The sequence below is a fragment of the Daucus carota genome, chromosome 6 (genome assembly GCF_001625215.2).
Source record: "Daucus carota subsp. sativus chromosome 6, DH1 v3.0, whole genome shotgun sequence".
Lineage (NCBI taxonomy): Eukaryota > Viridiplantae > Streptophyta > Magnoliopsida > Apiales > Apiaceae > Daucus > Daucus carota.
In genome coordinates, this window is record NC_030386.2 from 20,041,830 (window position 1) to 20,058,643 (window position 16,814).

At 32.5% G+C, this 16,814-nt stretch overlaps 2 protein-coding genes and 1 long non-coding RNA gene across 7 annotated transcripts; 2 read left to right on the top strand and 1 right to left on the bottom strand.

Annotated features, from left to right (window-relative positions):
- Window positions 1–3,068: 3,068 nt before the first annotated feature.
- On the top strand, window positions 3,069–9,289 carry LOC108225102 (uncharacterized). 2 transcript variants are annotated; one of them, XM_017399917.2, is made up of 5 exons: window positions 3,069–3,219; window positions 3,325–3,385; window positions 8,164–8,444; window positions 8,521–8,652; window positions 8,736–9,289. In XM_017399917.2, exons 1-5 carry the CDS (start codon window positions 3,199–3,201, stop codon window positions 8,970–8,972), a joined length of 732 nt encoding a protein of 243 aa, XP_017255406.1. In that variant the 5' UTR covers window positions 3,069–3,198; the 3' UTR covers window positions 8,973–9,289. The 2 variants fall into 2 exon arrangements, with proteins under 2 accessions (XP_017255406.1, XP_063936608.1); XM_064080538.1 differs by lacking the exons at window positions 3,069–3,219; window positions 3,325–3,385 and having other exon boundaries at window positions 7,719–8,444.
- Window positions 5,056–7,486, bottom strand: LOC108225103 (uncharacterized). 4 transcript variants are annotated; one of them, XR_001807526.2, is made up of 4 exons: window positions 7,026–7,486; window positions 6,061–6,255; window positions 5,580–5,953; window positions 5,056–5,421 (listed from the first exon to the last, which is right to left on the bottom strand). It is a non-coding gene; the product is annotated as an uncharacterized LOC108225103 (long non-coding RNA). The 4 variants fall into 4 exon arrangements; XR_001807524.2 differs by having other exon boundaries at window positions 5,580–5,960; XR_001807525.2 differs by having other exon boundaries at window positions 6,042–6,255.
- Window positions 9,290–12,897: 3,608 nt separating the features above from the next.
- Window positions 12,898–16,800, top strand: LOC108225008 (signal peptidase complex subunit 3B). Its single transcript, XM_017399801.2, has 6 exons — window positions 12,898–13,118; window positions 13,240–13,287; window positions 14,424–14,486; window positions 14,929–14,982; window positions 15,547–15,633; window positions 16,472–16,800. Exons 1-6 carry the CDS (start codon window positions 12,993–12,995, stop codon window positions 16,595–16,597), a joined length of 504 nt encoding a protein of 167 aa, XP_017255290.1. The 5' UTR covers window positions 12,898–12,992; the 3' UTR covers window positions 16,598–16,800.
- Window positions 16,801–16,814: the final 14 nt, after the last annotated feature.

The window sequence follows — 16,814 nt, forward strand, 5'->3', positions numbered from 1 at the left end:
AAAATCTAAATTGATACTTGGAAACTGTAAAAAGACAACCACGAACTTGGAAAAGGTTATGAGAGCCGTCATTGTTTATAAAGCAAGAGCGAATCCCAGTAAATACTGACTTGGTAGATTTCACAGGATGAGAAGTTTGCACTGTATTATCCACTATTTATCTTATGACCTAAAGTTTAAAGCATTACCAAGAGGACACTGCAGGTTTGGTCTTTCAAGTTCAAATTTTAGCTTACGCTTACTTTTTGATAAGCAATGTCCAGAATGTAAGTCTAGTTATTTGTCACCAGTGACTCCATCTGTACCATATATAAAATATAAACCCAAAACATTGAAACCTTGGTTGATTTGGCTTACACATACCTTTTTCTTCTTTTTTTCCTAAATAGGCTTACACGTACTTTTCCATAAGCAATGTTGAAAATGTAAGCCCAGTTATTAGTGTTTATCATTTGAATACAGGATAAGACACGAAGTATATGACATAATTAAATATATAAATAACTTTACAAAATATATAAATATAACATAAATTAAATAAAAATATTTTATAGATATTTTTCATATTTTTATATAATATTATGAAAAATATGAAAATGTACAGTAAACTTAAGAATTTTGTGTAACATTTCATTTTTTCGTATCCATTCGTTCATTTCATTTGGTATATACAAATGATACACAAAAATTTGGTATATTTCATATCACACTGTGTCGGATCGTATTTAAATTGTGTCGGGTTGTGTAAAAGTTTCTAAGTCCACAATTTGAATTCATGTCATTTTCGTATTTACTCGCAAAATACACAATAAGAAATGACACAGCCCAATGATTCGTGAGGTCTAGGATTAACGGATCAAGTTTAACCTAATTCCCATCTCTTTCCTTTAACAAAAGAAAACCGGAAAAATTCCATCTTTTTCGTTAATAACATAATGCGTTCTTATGAATTTATTTAATTAAATAATATATTACAGTATACTAATATATACTCGTACTACGAGCACATTTACCTTTGAGTAAAAGTGATTAAAGTTTAGCCAAAATAGACTACTAAGAACCTTGCAATTTTAAGTTTAGCCAAAATATACTACGGAGCACCTTACAATTTTAACTAATCTCACATGATTATTATTTAATAAATTTGAACCAGTCATTTTAATCAAAATTATCATGTTAGTTTAAATGATAGGTTAAAATAATAAGATAACTAGTTATACAAATTTTGCTCAGCTCGTGCTATACATAACTACAATGGTCTGTTTTTTCTTGATTTTAAAATTGAAGTGTTTATAAATATAATTTTAACAAGAATTTAGATGATGCAAGTTTTATTAGATGTCAAAATATATAGCTAGCATAATGAGTTTGGTTAAATTCTTAACTAATGTAAGGCTAAAATGTTGACTTTTAATTGAAAAAAGAACAGATAAAGGGGCTTAAAAACATTGGAGACGCTCTTCCTTGATAGGGTTTCATATCTCCTCCTATTAATTGTATTATTTACGACAGTATTAATGATTTTCTTGTTATTTTTATATGTATTTCTTCTCTTTCTCCTCTCTGTATTACTGTCCGTACCAAAAATAGTAAAAGTGAGTCCTAGCTAGGTTGTCACATAAACAATGTAGCCAGCTTAATAAATTTTAGTTATTACTGATATCATATCATAATTTATAACATGCATTATCATAGTTTGGACTTGGTTCATATTTTTTGTAAAAAAAGGTTAAAGATGTAAAAAAGTTATTACAAACATGGTACCGAACCCTATATATTTATAGAAAAAGTTCTACAGATCTAATACTACTCCTCTCGTTACTTTTCTTGTTTGTCACATTTAATTTTCTGTTAATATTAAAAATAAAAAATTTAACCGTATTAAAATATTAGTACGATTTAAATCATTCACGATTATATTTGGTCTTAGACGTGTTACAAACAACAACGAGAAAAGAAAAAAAAAGCTGAGGGTGTACTAGTAGATGATTTAAAATATTAGTACTATTTTTATCATGATCACTTATTTTGACTGATTGATTGAGCGGGAGGAAACAGTAATTGCAAATTTCCGTCACCATCTAACCTAGGCTGAGTAGGCTCTGCATCTTCCCATAGGAGTAGCGTTTACCAGTAGCAGAGAAAGTATAGACTTTATATATAGGTGCACTGTTGAGATTCTGCTGTGTTATACAAATACAGAAATTCATGTTGTAACTGGTAATGCAGCAAAACTGCATTTCGAAAATTTACATATATCTTTACCGTTTTTAAAATATAGGTGTAAACTCCAAATTTGAAGTCTCGTCTTGGTTAATACAATCACATGTTGTCCTGGCCAATTTTAACATATTTTGCAGGTCAAACCATTGACCACAGGAATCCTTTAGAATATGAGTCACCTGCTCACTTCCATTTTCGTCAACATTTTGTATATGGATTAATTTTATATAATACTTATGTAAATTTTATTTAGACATGGTTAAAAAAAACATCCCAGAAAGAATGAAATATGTAGATATAGCACTACGCTGACCTAACTTCTACTAACGTAGGTTTTTTTTTATTATTATTATTGAAAAGTGCTACCAACATTAGTTAGTTTTCATAAAGAATATACTATATTCGCTCTATTATTAGGAGGCTAATTAAGATGGTTGGGTTGTATGGTCAAAACGATCTTTTTCAAGTTGTTATTAACCAAGATTAAATTCCTATGAGTATAAAAGTTAATTTTATAATATTAATAGAATATAATAAATTAAATATTTATAATAAAATCAGAATATATAAATTTAACGAAAAACATAATTAAAATAAAGCATTAAACTTAATTATTATAAAGGACAAAATATAAAATAAAAATTGGATACCACATGGTTAAGAAATCCAACACTTTATTGATCTGAATAGTAGTAAAAGGTAATTAGTATCCCTTGGCTAATCCCTTATATTTACATTCCAATAACTGAAGGAGCTTAATTAAATACCAACTGAGATCTCTAATATTTTATTACACGGTACTTGTCAGGGTTTAGGGTTTAGGGAACCGGCCCCATATTTGTGAGAGTCGAGGAAGCCGCACATTTACATACACATACCAGCCTATAGATACAGATTCTCACATTTCTTTCCTTCTTGCTTTGGCTCTTCATCTGGCTATACATACAGATTCTCACATTTCTTTCCTTCTTTGCTATGGCGGATAACATTGAAGAGGTAATGCATATCACTCCTGTTAGTTTCATGTTTAGTGTTTAATGTTTTACAAATTGGTTTTCACTCGTGTTTAATGTTTTACAAATTGGTTTTCTTTTCTTGCAGTACCGTTTGAGCAAGGAAATGCCAGGGCTGATCATTAATATATTTGATCAAGGAAAATGTCGTAAGTGTTTATATAAATTATGATCTACTACCTCTCAGTATTCAGTGATGTTTGAGTCGTTGGATTTTCTGTTGTCTGAAGACTTGCACTTTAATTTAGTAATTTACATGGAACCAGAAAATTAGTAGTAGTAAAAAGAAGTAAAAAGAAAGTAGTGAACATTGACCACTTAACCGCAAATAGGGAGAACATGGCCGGTTCGGCTCGGTTTTTGGACAAAACCGGAACCGCAACCCGGTTTAGATTTGATTTTAGTTAAAAAATCTTGATTCGGTTATAATCAGTCCGGTTTCAGTTTCAAAACTGATAAATATAAAATGTAAAAGCAATATACAAACAAGATAAATTAATGCACGTAAATTATGCAAATCCTCGTATTTCTGTAAATTATGCTAAAACCTACAGGTTACTAATCAGCTTGGGTGAGTGAATAAAATTAATTTTATCTGAGATTGGGGGATTGAGAAGCAGTGGGTGTAGTTTGGTTCATTATAATCGTAGGATGACCCAACTTCTATACGAAGTACCAAAATGCAGTAGAAATTTATCTTACAGTTAATTGTACAATCTTAGGATCTCTTTTATATACAACTGAGAACAGAAAATCGCCCCCTCCTCCTTTTGTGTTGAGGTGAAATTTAGAGAGGGAGAAGAAAAACACAAGGATAAAAATACAAACCACTATTCAAGTTGCTATAAGAAACTGTTACCCCTCAGATTTCAGCAAGATGCTGCCTAAATCTGTATTGCAGCTTATTATTGATTTGCACATATATTTTTTAAAAAATTTACAAATGTTTATACTTTATTATATAGATTATAGAAGATATATCTAATGTGACTTTCAAAAATTTCAAACCGAAATTGTACTGTTTCGTTCGGTTTTTCGATTAGTATTCAGTTTTCACTACTAGAAAAAACCCCTATAACATCGGCTAAACACCGATGTCTGTTAAAAATTTGACCGATGTCTTCGCGTGCGATGTTAAATGTATGCCCCTTAGACATCGTTTTATGGCTGATGTCAATGATACTCTTCGACATCTTTTTATTCATAATTTTTGATGTCTTATGCTCAAAATTTCATATATATAACACGATTTTTAAATGGATATTGAATTATAACAAGATCTAGAAACCCTTCAACACATAGATCACCATGCATTATGAACTATTTGCATCGATTTTTGAAATAAAATCGATGTGAAAAGTCAATAAGACATCACCACCTTAAACAAACTGATGCTAATAATTGTTTTGACATCGATTTTTAAGTAAGAAGAGATGTAAAAGTTGTAGTATATATCGATCAATTTTAATAAACCGGTGTAAAATATGATTTTAACATCAGTGTTGGACTTTGAGTTGATGTTAAATAACTACTTATAAGTTATAACATCAATTATGTATATTGAACTATTGTAAAAATATGCCTCTTATGTTATATATTGACATCATTTGATAATTTAGTTTTGATGTCTTTTACTGGTTAGACATCAGTTTTTTTCAGAAATAATTTATTTTTCATCTTACTACATTAGTTTAATTCAATATATCGAAGCGTTTTAGTTTTAGCATCGACTGTTACATATATAACAGGCCAAATTGGGAAACATTTTGGCTGCATCGCAAAACCCAAAATAACACAAAATATAACAAAACACAAAATATTATATGGAAAAAACACCAACTTAGTAAATTATATATTCCATTGGCAAACTTTAGAACATACCAGTTGGAAAACTTTCGAACATACTAAATATCCATATATATCCAAGATACTAAAAATTCTAACCATAACCAACATACTACATATCCGGTATCTAACTTCCAATATTTCCATCGTAAAGCAATAAATTAGACAGATTAAACAAGGACTAGGTGATAATATTCATCCCAAAATCATGGCTACCGTTTACCATTCCATATTGGCCACCAGCCTAAAGCTACATCTTGTCTTCGATGAACTCAATCGCCTCCATACGAACCTCATTAAACTCCTTCGTTGCGTAATAGTTCCGAGATCTACTCATCCACTAAAAAATAACATAATATGATTTAAATTAGCACAATGAACATTTATCGGCTATTCTCAAAGAAGACAACCGTACACTTTATAAGGCAAAACATAAAAACTAGAAAAGAGCAAAATATAGACAAGATTGAAAACAAACCCAAGATTAGTACCACTGACCTTGTTTTGTTCATATATTTCTCATTTGTCTGCTCAATTTCTAACTTGACCAGATTAGTCTGTCCACTGCATTCTGTAATGGATTTCAACACACCCCTGCTGTCAAGAAAATATGTATCTGTATTCTGTAGATTGATTATAGTGTGGCAATCACTACTCAATTTAAAAGTCCTTTCCCTCACTAAGAAGACCACGTATATATTTAAATAAATAGGATAACAAATCATCTTTTTACACATCTGTATGAAAATATGATTTTCACTTGCAACAATGTTGCTAGGAATAAATCAATTCACAAGTAAAGCACATGATATCACCTGTCTTCTTTACTTACTTGGGAGGAAATTCTTTGTTATCATGAGTCCAGCTGATACCTGAAACCTTGATATATAAAAACAAGTATGCGTCTCAAGCATTAGAAAAAATAATTAATACAAAATTGTAGTGACAACTGACTCATACCATGATATACAATACTGACCCATGACAAAGTATCTGGCTCAACTATCCTATCTTTAATTCTCATAACTTTGATGTTCATCTAATCGCTTCCACTTAGACCATATGCCAAGTACTTAGCATCCTCGCTAGCATCACACTTGTTAAGTGAAATTGTGCCATCCTTGCTCAGCCCATTTGGATCGAGCATAACTTCTGGTGTTCCATCCAGACTATCCTAGAAATTAGTAAGAAATCTGAAATGAGTAAAGGACCATGATAATTCAGACTAAAAAGTTTTCATTCACTATAAGTTGTATGATCCAAATAAAACTTCCACCTAATTTCTCAGAAGATCTGTTAACACAACAAAACTACTTTCATTATCTTTGTCGGTCCATTTCAATTGTTAACTAATAAGTATATTACAACGGAGTGCAAAAGGCATTAGAGCTAGGAAAGAACAAATAATGATCAAATCTTACCAAACCAGTAGTATTAGTATCTTTCTTCAGAATACGGAGCTAGTCACCACCACTTGCTTAATTCACCACCACTTGCTTAATTCACCACCACTAGCTTAGTCTACCATAATTTAAAGCCTTAGAGATATATCTTCTAGGCATATTAATTAGGAATGTGTTATGTATATCAATAGGCATACAACATTTTATACACATATCCCATACAAAAATGCACATGTTTTACCTATTAAAACTTTGAAGTAAATGAGTATACTATAAGAACAGGGATCTCCTTTTTTGAAATTTGGACGGCATTGCAAATCACAACAATGGCATACATCAATTAAAATTAAAAGTCTCTTAACTAAAACCTATAACAGGAAAAATACTTATAAAAACAATAGTCACATGTAAAACTATGTAGCTAACAAAATAATCAATGTTGCACAAACACTTACAAATAATAATGTTTTATATGGGCAGGTCAAGAAAATATGAACAAAAATTAATTGGGATAAAGAAGAAGATACACTAATATATATACCATGAAGAAGAAGATAGAAACGGAGACCCGTCTTGCTAATTGAAACCCTAAAACTCAGTTGAACCAATCCAAAGAACAAAACCCAATTAACTCCATCAAAACTCTGAAATCCAATCGAAACAATTGATATCCTCCAAGTTACTTTGTAGATCCAACGGGTCTTCTTCGAACTAGTACTACAATTTGGGTCTTCTTTGTAAATCAAACGGAATCATTAAAGTGAGTTAGGGTGTTTGATATTGATGGAGAGAGAGTCGGAGGAGCGAGATGGAACACAGAGATAGTGAGAGAGAGGGAAAGATGGAAGGAAGATTGATAGAGAAAGTGAGAGGTAAGAGAGAGACGAGATTGAGATGAGGGTCGATAAAGAGAGAGAGATAAGGGGGCTGAATAATTTTTGTAAAAGGGGGGAATGAAAATTTGGTGAAGGGGGAGGGGGGAATGTTTATAAAAAAGGCGGTATGTTTTAGTGCGTTAGAAATGGGGAATAAAAACCCCGTGTTTTTTCATTTTTAAACTGAAGATAAGATATCGGTGAATTTAAATACTGATGTCTAAGATGCATTTTAACATCAGTTTTTTCATTTTCAATGTTAGAAACGTTTTTAACATCGGTGGTTTTTATAACCGATGTTAAGAGCATCTCCAATAAGCTCTTTAAACAAGCTCTTAAATGAAAAAATAGAGAGCATTAAATAAATGGAAACTCCAATAGACTCTTAAAGGCTCTTCAAAACCTTAAGAGTCTATTCTCTCTCCTCTCTTTTAAGAGTCTCTCACTCACTCTTAAGTTATATTTTATTATAAAGTAATACAAGCATCCACTTTCTCTTTCCACTCTAGTATTGTAGTCCTATTCATTTAATAATAAAATATTGTTTAAGAGTGGATGTAAAGAGTGTTGTTGGAGATGAATATACATTAAATTGTTAAGAGTGAATATTTTATATTATATTTGAGGAATGACTTAAGAGACTATTGGAGATGCTCTAAAGCCCCGATGTCGTATATACTTTTTCTAGTAGTGTTTGCTCATCCCTGTATATAATGTGTATACATCTCTCTCTATCTTTGATAATATCAGTGTGTGCCTCTTTATCAATATTAGGGTTTATAGTGAGTGTGTCTATATGTATAGAGTGTTGCTGGGCCATTGCTGTGGCCGGAACAGTGGGCTGTGCATACTACTCTGATTATAAAATCAAGAAGCATGAAGTTTCTCCCAAAGATCTACTAGACCGTACATGGTACTACTATCATGACTTGATGAAGGGAAAAGAGAGGGATGCTGCCGGATGTTTCAGGTGTGGACTTAAAAAAGCTTTTAGAGTGGTTCGAGACTATGGCATAGCCTATCTAGAGAATTGCCCTTTTGTGCCTAGTCTGGATGAACACAAGGGTCATCTTAAGAAAACTGATGTATGTATTAATTATATTTGTTTTTTCTTTACACTCAATATTACCTTATTAATGAACTATTTTTGTTTTTTTATAGTATCCAAGGATTAGAATCGTTGACTTCAAAGTTCATTTGAGTGTCGAAGAAGTAATCAGAATACTAAAACATGAGAAGAAGGCTGTGGTAGGTTATCTTCAAGTTACTCATGAATTTGCTGCATACAAAAAGGTAAAATAATTATGCTAAATTTTATTTTTATTAGTTTAAACTTTTTTAAATCATTACTAAATCTGATTTTAAAAATTGTGCAGGGAATATACAGTCATCCTCCTGCTGTTACTGCTGAGGGGGCTTCATCTAGGTTTTATTTAGGTAGACATGGTGTTGTTATAGATGGGGTTAATGAATCTGAAAAATACTTCACAATAAAGAACAGTTATGGAATTAAATGGGGGATAGAGGGGTGTGGCAATGTGTCGATGGATGTGTTTGTAGACTTTGGGTATCCAGTGGAGGCATATGAGATGCCATACGACCCTAGCTCCTGATTCAAATTGAGGGTGCAAGATCTAACAGTTCAACCTGCTGTCTTATCTCTCCAGGTGTTTATATTGTGATTGTGGCATTTAACTTCTATGTGAGACCCAGGTGTAAGACATCTCTGTTATCTAGCTATGTGCGAGAGCTGATTGGACTACCTTTTTGTTATTGCTTTTAAACTTTTGTATGCTTAAATCGACTTGTAGAGCAATTGGTAGTAGACTCTCAAAATTGTCAACTTTAATGTACTTGATTTTCTTCTGGAGCTATTAGTACCCGTGATCGAAGCTATAAGTGTGATTGTTAAGTGTGTATTTTAACAAGTTTCATTATTACCATGTTATATATGATAATGCTTCATAACTTGAGACAGATGGCCAAAGATCAGATTATTGATGCACTTAGTTCATACATTAAGCATATTTGAATTCAATAAGCATGACCTTAAGCTGATTGATCCCATACCGAATAGCTATTTGAAGTTAACTTTGCATAAGTTGTGCTTCATTTATTGAAACAGCAGCATAAAAAGACTATAATGGATATTGAATTATTTACTTGTTGTGCTGCGAGATTTGGCCATATTCACCTATATATCTCAGCATCTTATTTCTACACATGATATTTAGAAGCCTTTGTTGTGTACGTAATTTGGCTTAGTGAGTATTTAGCTTTGTGCATTTCAGGGATACCTGCTTAAGCTATTTCATCTGGAAGAGCAGGCTGCCTTCCAGTGTGTTTCCATTTATTTAATTTCTGATGATGTTATTAGGTTGTCTACTATCTCATTCCTATTTGCTTTTGTAATCATCTATATTCTCTCTTAGCCCCCTTCTGAGTTCTGAGTTGATTTGTATGTTCATATTTGTCCTGCCTTACATCTCGGGGTTAGTACGTAAACTGTGTTGTGCAACTCTGAAGTCACTGTTTACAAACGACGTAAAGCATGGTGCGGAAGTTACTGTCAAAGCTTGATTGCCGTGCTTGCTAAAGCACTTGATTTCCCGGTTGCACTCTTGTTCAACAAGGTATGGAGATTGCAATTAAAGCCCTTGTAGTTTACATTTCCCCTTGTCATAAATCATTTTGAGCTGTTGATTCTACTAGATTTTGTATTATTATTGTCCTGCTCCCGCACTTAAACCCAATACACAAATCTAGTAGCTTTTGGTCATGAAAAGCTAATTTTTTTTCTAATTGTTTTATAATTTATATCAACAAGTAGATTATGTAATTGTAGATATTTGGCACCTCTCTTACTATTCGTGTCGGGTCGTAAAAAGTAAGGATAACACTAGCGTCACCCACTTTCAAATAGTCTTGAACATTAAATTCCTACAATATATACCAAAATAGATTCTAATATTTATGTAAACTACAATGACAAGACAATTGCATCGATATAAAAGCTTGATATTATCATGGGCGGGTTCAGAAATTTTAAAACCTAAAATTTGATTTTAGGACGATTTGCATTTCTCGATACCCGTTACTAGATCCTTGAATTAATTTTACGAAAAAAGTAAAATAAGGGACTGACATCAGTCTCATACAAATCAAGTCAAAGACCGACGATGTCTCGAAAAGTCATAGGATGAGAACCATCAGAGTTCGTCAACATCCTGTTGGAGATAAGCTCTATTTTTCAAAGTGTTCACAAAATTCCAAACTTAATTAGAAATAGCATGTAACTAATAATTAATATAATTTAATTTTTGAATAAAATTTATAATAAGAAAAATATATTTCATTATATTTCAAATCTATGGTGAAAATAAAAATTATATCAAATTTAAAAGATAAAAATTATAACAAGAAAAATACTAGAAAACTGTACATAATAAGTGCACCGATTGAAGAATAATTAGAAGTGTCGGATTTAAATGTCGAGACGATTCTGATTGATGGTAACATCCGATTCCATAATGATTATAATAAACGAAATATTAAAAATTTGGTAGGATACAATCTTTTCGATACGTGATGATTTTATCTATCTATATATTTATACTAAAATACCTCCTTTTCTTAAAAATATCACCGACAATTACCTTTTTAATTAGATCACATTATCTTTTTTATATATTTCAACTAAAACACCTTATTTTTCAGAAATATTTGAACAATTCTATTAAATTAAATAATTATCACCGATATATATATATATATATATGTATATATGATTATTATTGAATGATGAAGCGAAAAAACGGACTTGCAGCAGATAAGACATTGGTTGCACGTATTATGAATTATAATGGTGTGAGACTGTGAGTCATGATAGCAAAAAAAACAATGGGAGAAGATTTGTTTTGGGCTATTTCGGTGGTGATCCTTCAAAGTGCAAGTTTCGGATGACTCATTCTTGAGTGGAAGATAAAGTTGGTTCCTGTCCCAAAACTAGTGACCTATTTCGCAGTCGTAAGAACTCTGGAACAAAATGGATCAGAGCTGTTTCAGAAATGACAATCCACGGGACCTAATGTGTTTCCAAGAGATCTCGATGTCAGAGTTGTGGTTGATACTATAACAAGCACTCTCAGTGCTCGATACGATAAGAAAACTGTCAAATTTATCTTTCAGTCCTTTATTTCTTGGTAGAATTGATGCTCTAATTCCAATCACGCATCAAAACTTCCCTAAATTAGAGGTGGTGATCCTGCAAGTTTTGGAGTCATTCTTGAGTGGAAGACAAAGTTGGTTCCTGTCCCGAAACTAGTGACCTATTTCGCAGTCGTAAGAACTCTGGAACAAAATGGATCAGAGCTGTTTCAGGAATGGCAATCCACGGGGCCTAATGTGTTTCCAAGAGATCTTGATGTTAGAGTTGTGGTTTATACTATAACAAGCAGTTCCAGTGGTCGAGACGATAGGAGAACTGTCAGATTTATCTTTCAATCCTTCTTTCTTGGTAGAATTGATGCTCTGATTCCAATCATGCATCAAAACTTCCCTGAATTAGGCTTACTAAAACAAGACCGCAACGAACTCAAGTTGGATCGAATCAGCCCCTATGTTTTCCAATTTCACATTAGGGACAGACCCGAAGATATTACTCAACAAAACAGCCATTCCAAGAAATAGTTTCAAAGGAAAGTCAAGTTTCACAAAACAGCCTCTGTCATTGGAGGCACTCAATACTCTATGGGAAATGTGGCTCAAGCAACCAGTACGAGCAACACTGATTCAGCACACACCATTTGGAGGGAGAATGAACGACGTCGCGGAGTCTGCAGTACTGCCGTTTCCACACAGGCCTCGAGTCCTGTACATGATCAACATTGGTGTGTCCATGAGTGAAAACCAGGAAGCAAATGCGAATTGGATGAATGAGGTGTTTAAATACTATGATCCTTTTGTTACCAAGAACCCGAGAACTTCATACGTGAATTACAGGGATCTTGATCTGGGAACAGGGAGCAGGACTTGTGAAGAAGCAAGTCAGTGGAGAAAGAGATACTACAAGAATAATTTTGACAGGTAGATTAAGATCAAGTCTGTAGTTGATCCTCACAATTTCTTCAATCATAAACAAAGTATTCCTGTGCTCTAGGAGAAGTTGATTCTTGTTTACCAATTCCTTCTGCAAACTGTATGATTCAGTTCTATATAAAGTCCTTCAAAAGTAGTGAAATATATTCAACAGTGAAACACTGCAGAAAAAATGGCTAAAAGATATCGATAATTTTTTAAAAAAATACTTATTCTCGTCAAATAAATACAATTTTTCCTATCCTCATTTTAAATAATAATATCTTTTTGAATATTTTTTAACAAAAATATATATGATACTTTTTAGATTTTTAATAGACGTAATATCCCGTAACCCAAAGAATTCAATTAGGATAACACTAAATCTAAATATTTGATTTTACAAAACATAATTAGAAATAAATTAATACATACCCTTTTTGACTCTCCAATCTCCAACATTGTCAAGTCGGGTCATATAGTCCACGGTACACCTGAAAAAAAATTCAATCTGTGGGTTTAAAGTTGGGAGAGATTTAGGGGGAGAGAGAGAGAGGATGCATTCTTTTGGGTACAGAGCAAACGCTCTCCTAACATTTGCTGTTACAATTCTTGCTTTGATATGTGCTATTGCTTCTTTCTCTGATACTCTCAGCACCCCAACTCCCACCTCTAATGTTCAGGTTCTTCTTAGATCCAAACCCTTTTCATTTCAGCCCCCGAAAACCTTAGAATTTTAATCTTTTTTAATTTGAATTTGATGTGTGTGTGTTTGTTTGTGATTGATTTAATGGGTTTTTGTAGGTTTTGAATATTAATCGGTTCCAGAAGAAACCAGATGGGGATGATGAGGTTAGTTGAAACACTCATATTAATCAAGATTTTGTGTTTTATGTGATATTGAGCTTAAAGATTGGATTTTTATGTGATTTTGGTGTGTTTTATTAAGTGTCGGGCAATGGGGGTATCTTTATGTTATGTGTTATGTTTATTTTGCGGAATTTTGTATGTAGGGAGTAAATTTAAAGAGTGATGATTGTTTCGGGGTTGGGGCGGATTGTTTGGAGGTTTTGAGGGCTTGGGTGGGACAAAATTGTTAAAATATTTTATAGGTTTTTAGCTAATTGGGTGAGTCGTAGGGGTTGTTGATGGGTTTCTGAAGCAACTGATGTGGATTTCTTGGTATGGTTTCTCTGATATTTTTCTGGTGACGGGTATAAGCGTCATTGGTGCACATTGAGATAGGAAAAGAATTGAGATACATATAGGCACTGTTGGTGTGTTTTGGAAGCAAATTATATGGATTTCTTGATATAGATTTTCTAATATTAAATGGTGGTGAAAAGTGTGTTTGTGGATTGTGGCAATTAGGTAGGATTGGAGATTGAGATAGATGTAGAAGTGGTATTAGTAAAGGAGACTCTATTTTAGGGTTTGTGTTTCAATTTAATGTTTATTCTACTGTGGGTATGGTTCGTGATTTGCAGGTACAGTGACTAGGGTCTTATGATCCTTGAGAATTGATATCTACATTCGTAGATATCTTTAACTTTCATATCTCCCTCTATCGGGCATATTTTTACTCTAGTTAAGTCCTTCACATTTAGAGATGGATGCCCCAATCCTGATTCTTCTTATTTTCTTCACACAAAATAATTGCATTCTCTTAATGTTTTTTCCACTCTTCCCTCTTGCATCATTTCTTTGACCATGAATTTGGTTAAATTTTTAGTTAATTCTCTTTTTTCATTTTTTTTCCCTTCGAAAAGCAGGGCACTAAGGTTGAGAATGTGTTAATATAATCATTGAGTTATTGTCGTCTTTGGTATGTAGTTGAATCAAAGAATGTAATGGTCTGGCAATGAATATTTGCTGTATCTTCAATTCTGCCTCTAGTCTAGTCAGTATTTGACTTCAAAGTTGAATTTTATTGTAGATTAGAAAGAAGTTTTATATACTAAATTTTACTCTTGTTTCTTTTTATGCAGGTCAGCTTGACATTTAATATATCAGCAAACTTGCAATCACTATTCACGTGGAATACAAAACAGGTTTGGTTCTTCACACACACACACATATATATACACAGACACACACACACACACACACACACACACACACATATCCTTGTGGATGTTCTGTTAATCCTGTATTTTTAGAGATTTCTATATGCACTAGTTTTATGTCCTGTCAAGAACTCAAAGTTCATAGGGTTTCCCAACATTTTCAACCCCAAAATGTCATATTGTTCTGAAGAAATATTTAGCTTTACTGAATAAGATGATTACGTAGTAAAAGGTAAAAGGAAGACAAATATTAGCATTATGAGTCCACAAAAGTAAAGGGTATGATTTGTTAAAGTAATCGACGGTAATGATGTAATTCATTATGTGATTAACTTTGTAATACAGAGTGAACATTGGAGGGATTGCTCTTTGGTTAGTTAACACCTAGTAAATGACTAACATCTGTTGTATTAAATATGATTTGCAGGTTTTTGTATTCTTGGCAGCAGAGTATGAAACCCCGAAAAATTCTCTGAATCAGGTTAAATATTTTTATTTTTTTGCACTTCTTATCTAGCGTACATCAACTTTTATCAAGTTAATCCATGTTTAAAATAATTGACGCTGATTATGAGTTCATTTTTCAGTATCCTTCCTTAATCTCATTTTAGGTACAGTGCCGCCTTTAGGGGTATTGGATTTTCTAGATGGTTGACTGGCTGGCTTGCATTTTCTCTTAAAATAGAAGTGTATAATTTTAGTACAGAACATTAACTTTCGTTGAACAATATCGATGGATTTGAAATGCTTGGACTTTAGAGAGTTGCATGAATTATATGATATAGTATACTGGAGAGACCATTACCATTAGGGTATCTATTAGAACAGAAACTAGTTACCTTCCAGTTTCCAAACGTTGGAGGTGTGAATATCATCTGTCATGAATTTCTTTTCAATGATGAAAGAACGTAATAATGAATTTCTTTCCAGTACAGCAATCTTTTTTGTGCAATATGCATACTTTTGATATGTGTTTTGCTTTGTTTCTATTAATCTGGACGCAGCATAAGTTATTATAGTTGGTTTCTCATATATAATGTGTCAGGTATCTCTGTGGGATGGTATTATACCTTCAAAAGAGCATGCGGATTTCTGGATTCATACCACAAACAAGTATCGGTTCATTGATCAAGTAAGTCTTATCGCAATATGTGGGTGGGTGGCCCTCCAGAAGTAGTATTTTTTTTTTTAGTGAAAGGCAGGTTCAGCTTTCCAATAAGTGTTTGGGTAAAGACGCCTCCTTTTATTTGGCTTTTTAACAAAGAATTGAGAAGCTAGCTTCTCATCCACAGCTTTTAACTTATTACAACTAACAAAATCCTACTAGCCTCTTTTTCTAATTTATTTTCCCTTTCCAAATTTATTTGATTAATTCATTCAATATATGTTTTTACATTTCAAATATGTAATAATATTTTTGTATTTATAAATTTGTATTAGATAAATTTTTAAAATAAAATATTAACTTACAAATTTAAATTACCAAACAGTGATTTATAAGTCTTATTATCCAAATACTTAAATAACCTATAAGAGCAAGCCCAATGCATTTTTATAGTTAGTCCTATAGCTAGCACCAAAATTATAAAACTCAATTCCAATACATACTTCTAGTTAGTCCCATAAATGCATACTTGGTCTTGTATTTGAGAGTTGAGACCAGTGATAGCTATAGCTATCCTTGCCACATCATAAATTATCTAGAAATGGAATACAAAGAGGTCCCCTTTAAATGAAAATGAATAAATTTTAACACAAAAAACACTTTCTGGTGCTATAATATAGCAATGGTTATACTCTTTTTACATTTAGCATTGGGCTTGCTCGAAGTCTCAACTTAGTTATCACTTATAATCCACTTCTCTGCTTTAAGCTATAAGTAACTTCTTTAAATCTAGCCAAATGGCCCATATATTTTTACATACCCTAACTCTAACTTTCCTGTGTTTGGGCTTGTGTTCTGTCTGTAGGGAAGCAACCTTCGTGGAAGAAATTTTAACTTGACGCTGCATTGGCATGTCATGCCTAAGACTGGCAAAATGTTTGCTGACAAAATAGTGATGACCGGCTATCGTTTACCTCAAGCATATAGATGACGTTAGCTTTTAACGTAGTGCTTGTGTAACTTTTGACTGCCTTAGTTAATTCATTATTACAGACATACTTGAAGAGAAAACTAATATACTATGTTCATGGATGTTATAAATTGATATACCATGTTCATGAATATTATGAGACCATATCAGTCATTTGATAATCAGTATATTGATATTATCGTATTCTATATTGTTTTTTTCAACTTCTCTATTTCTT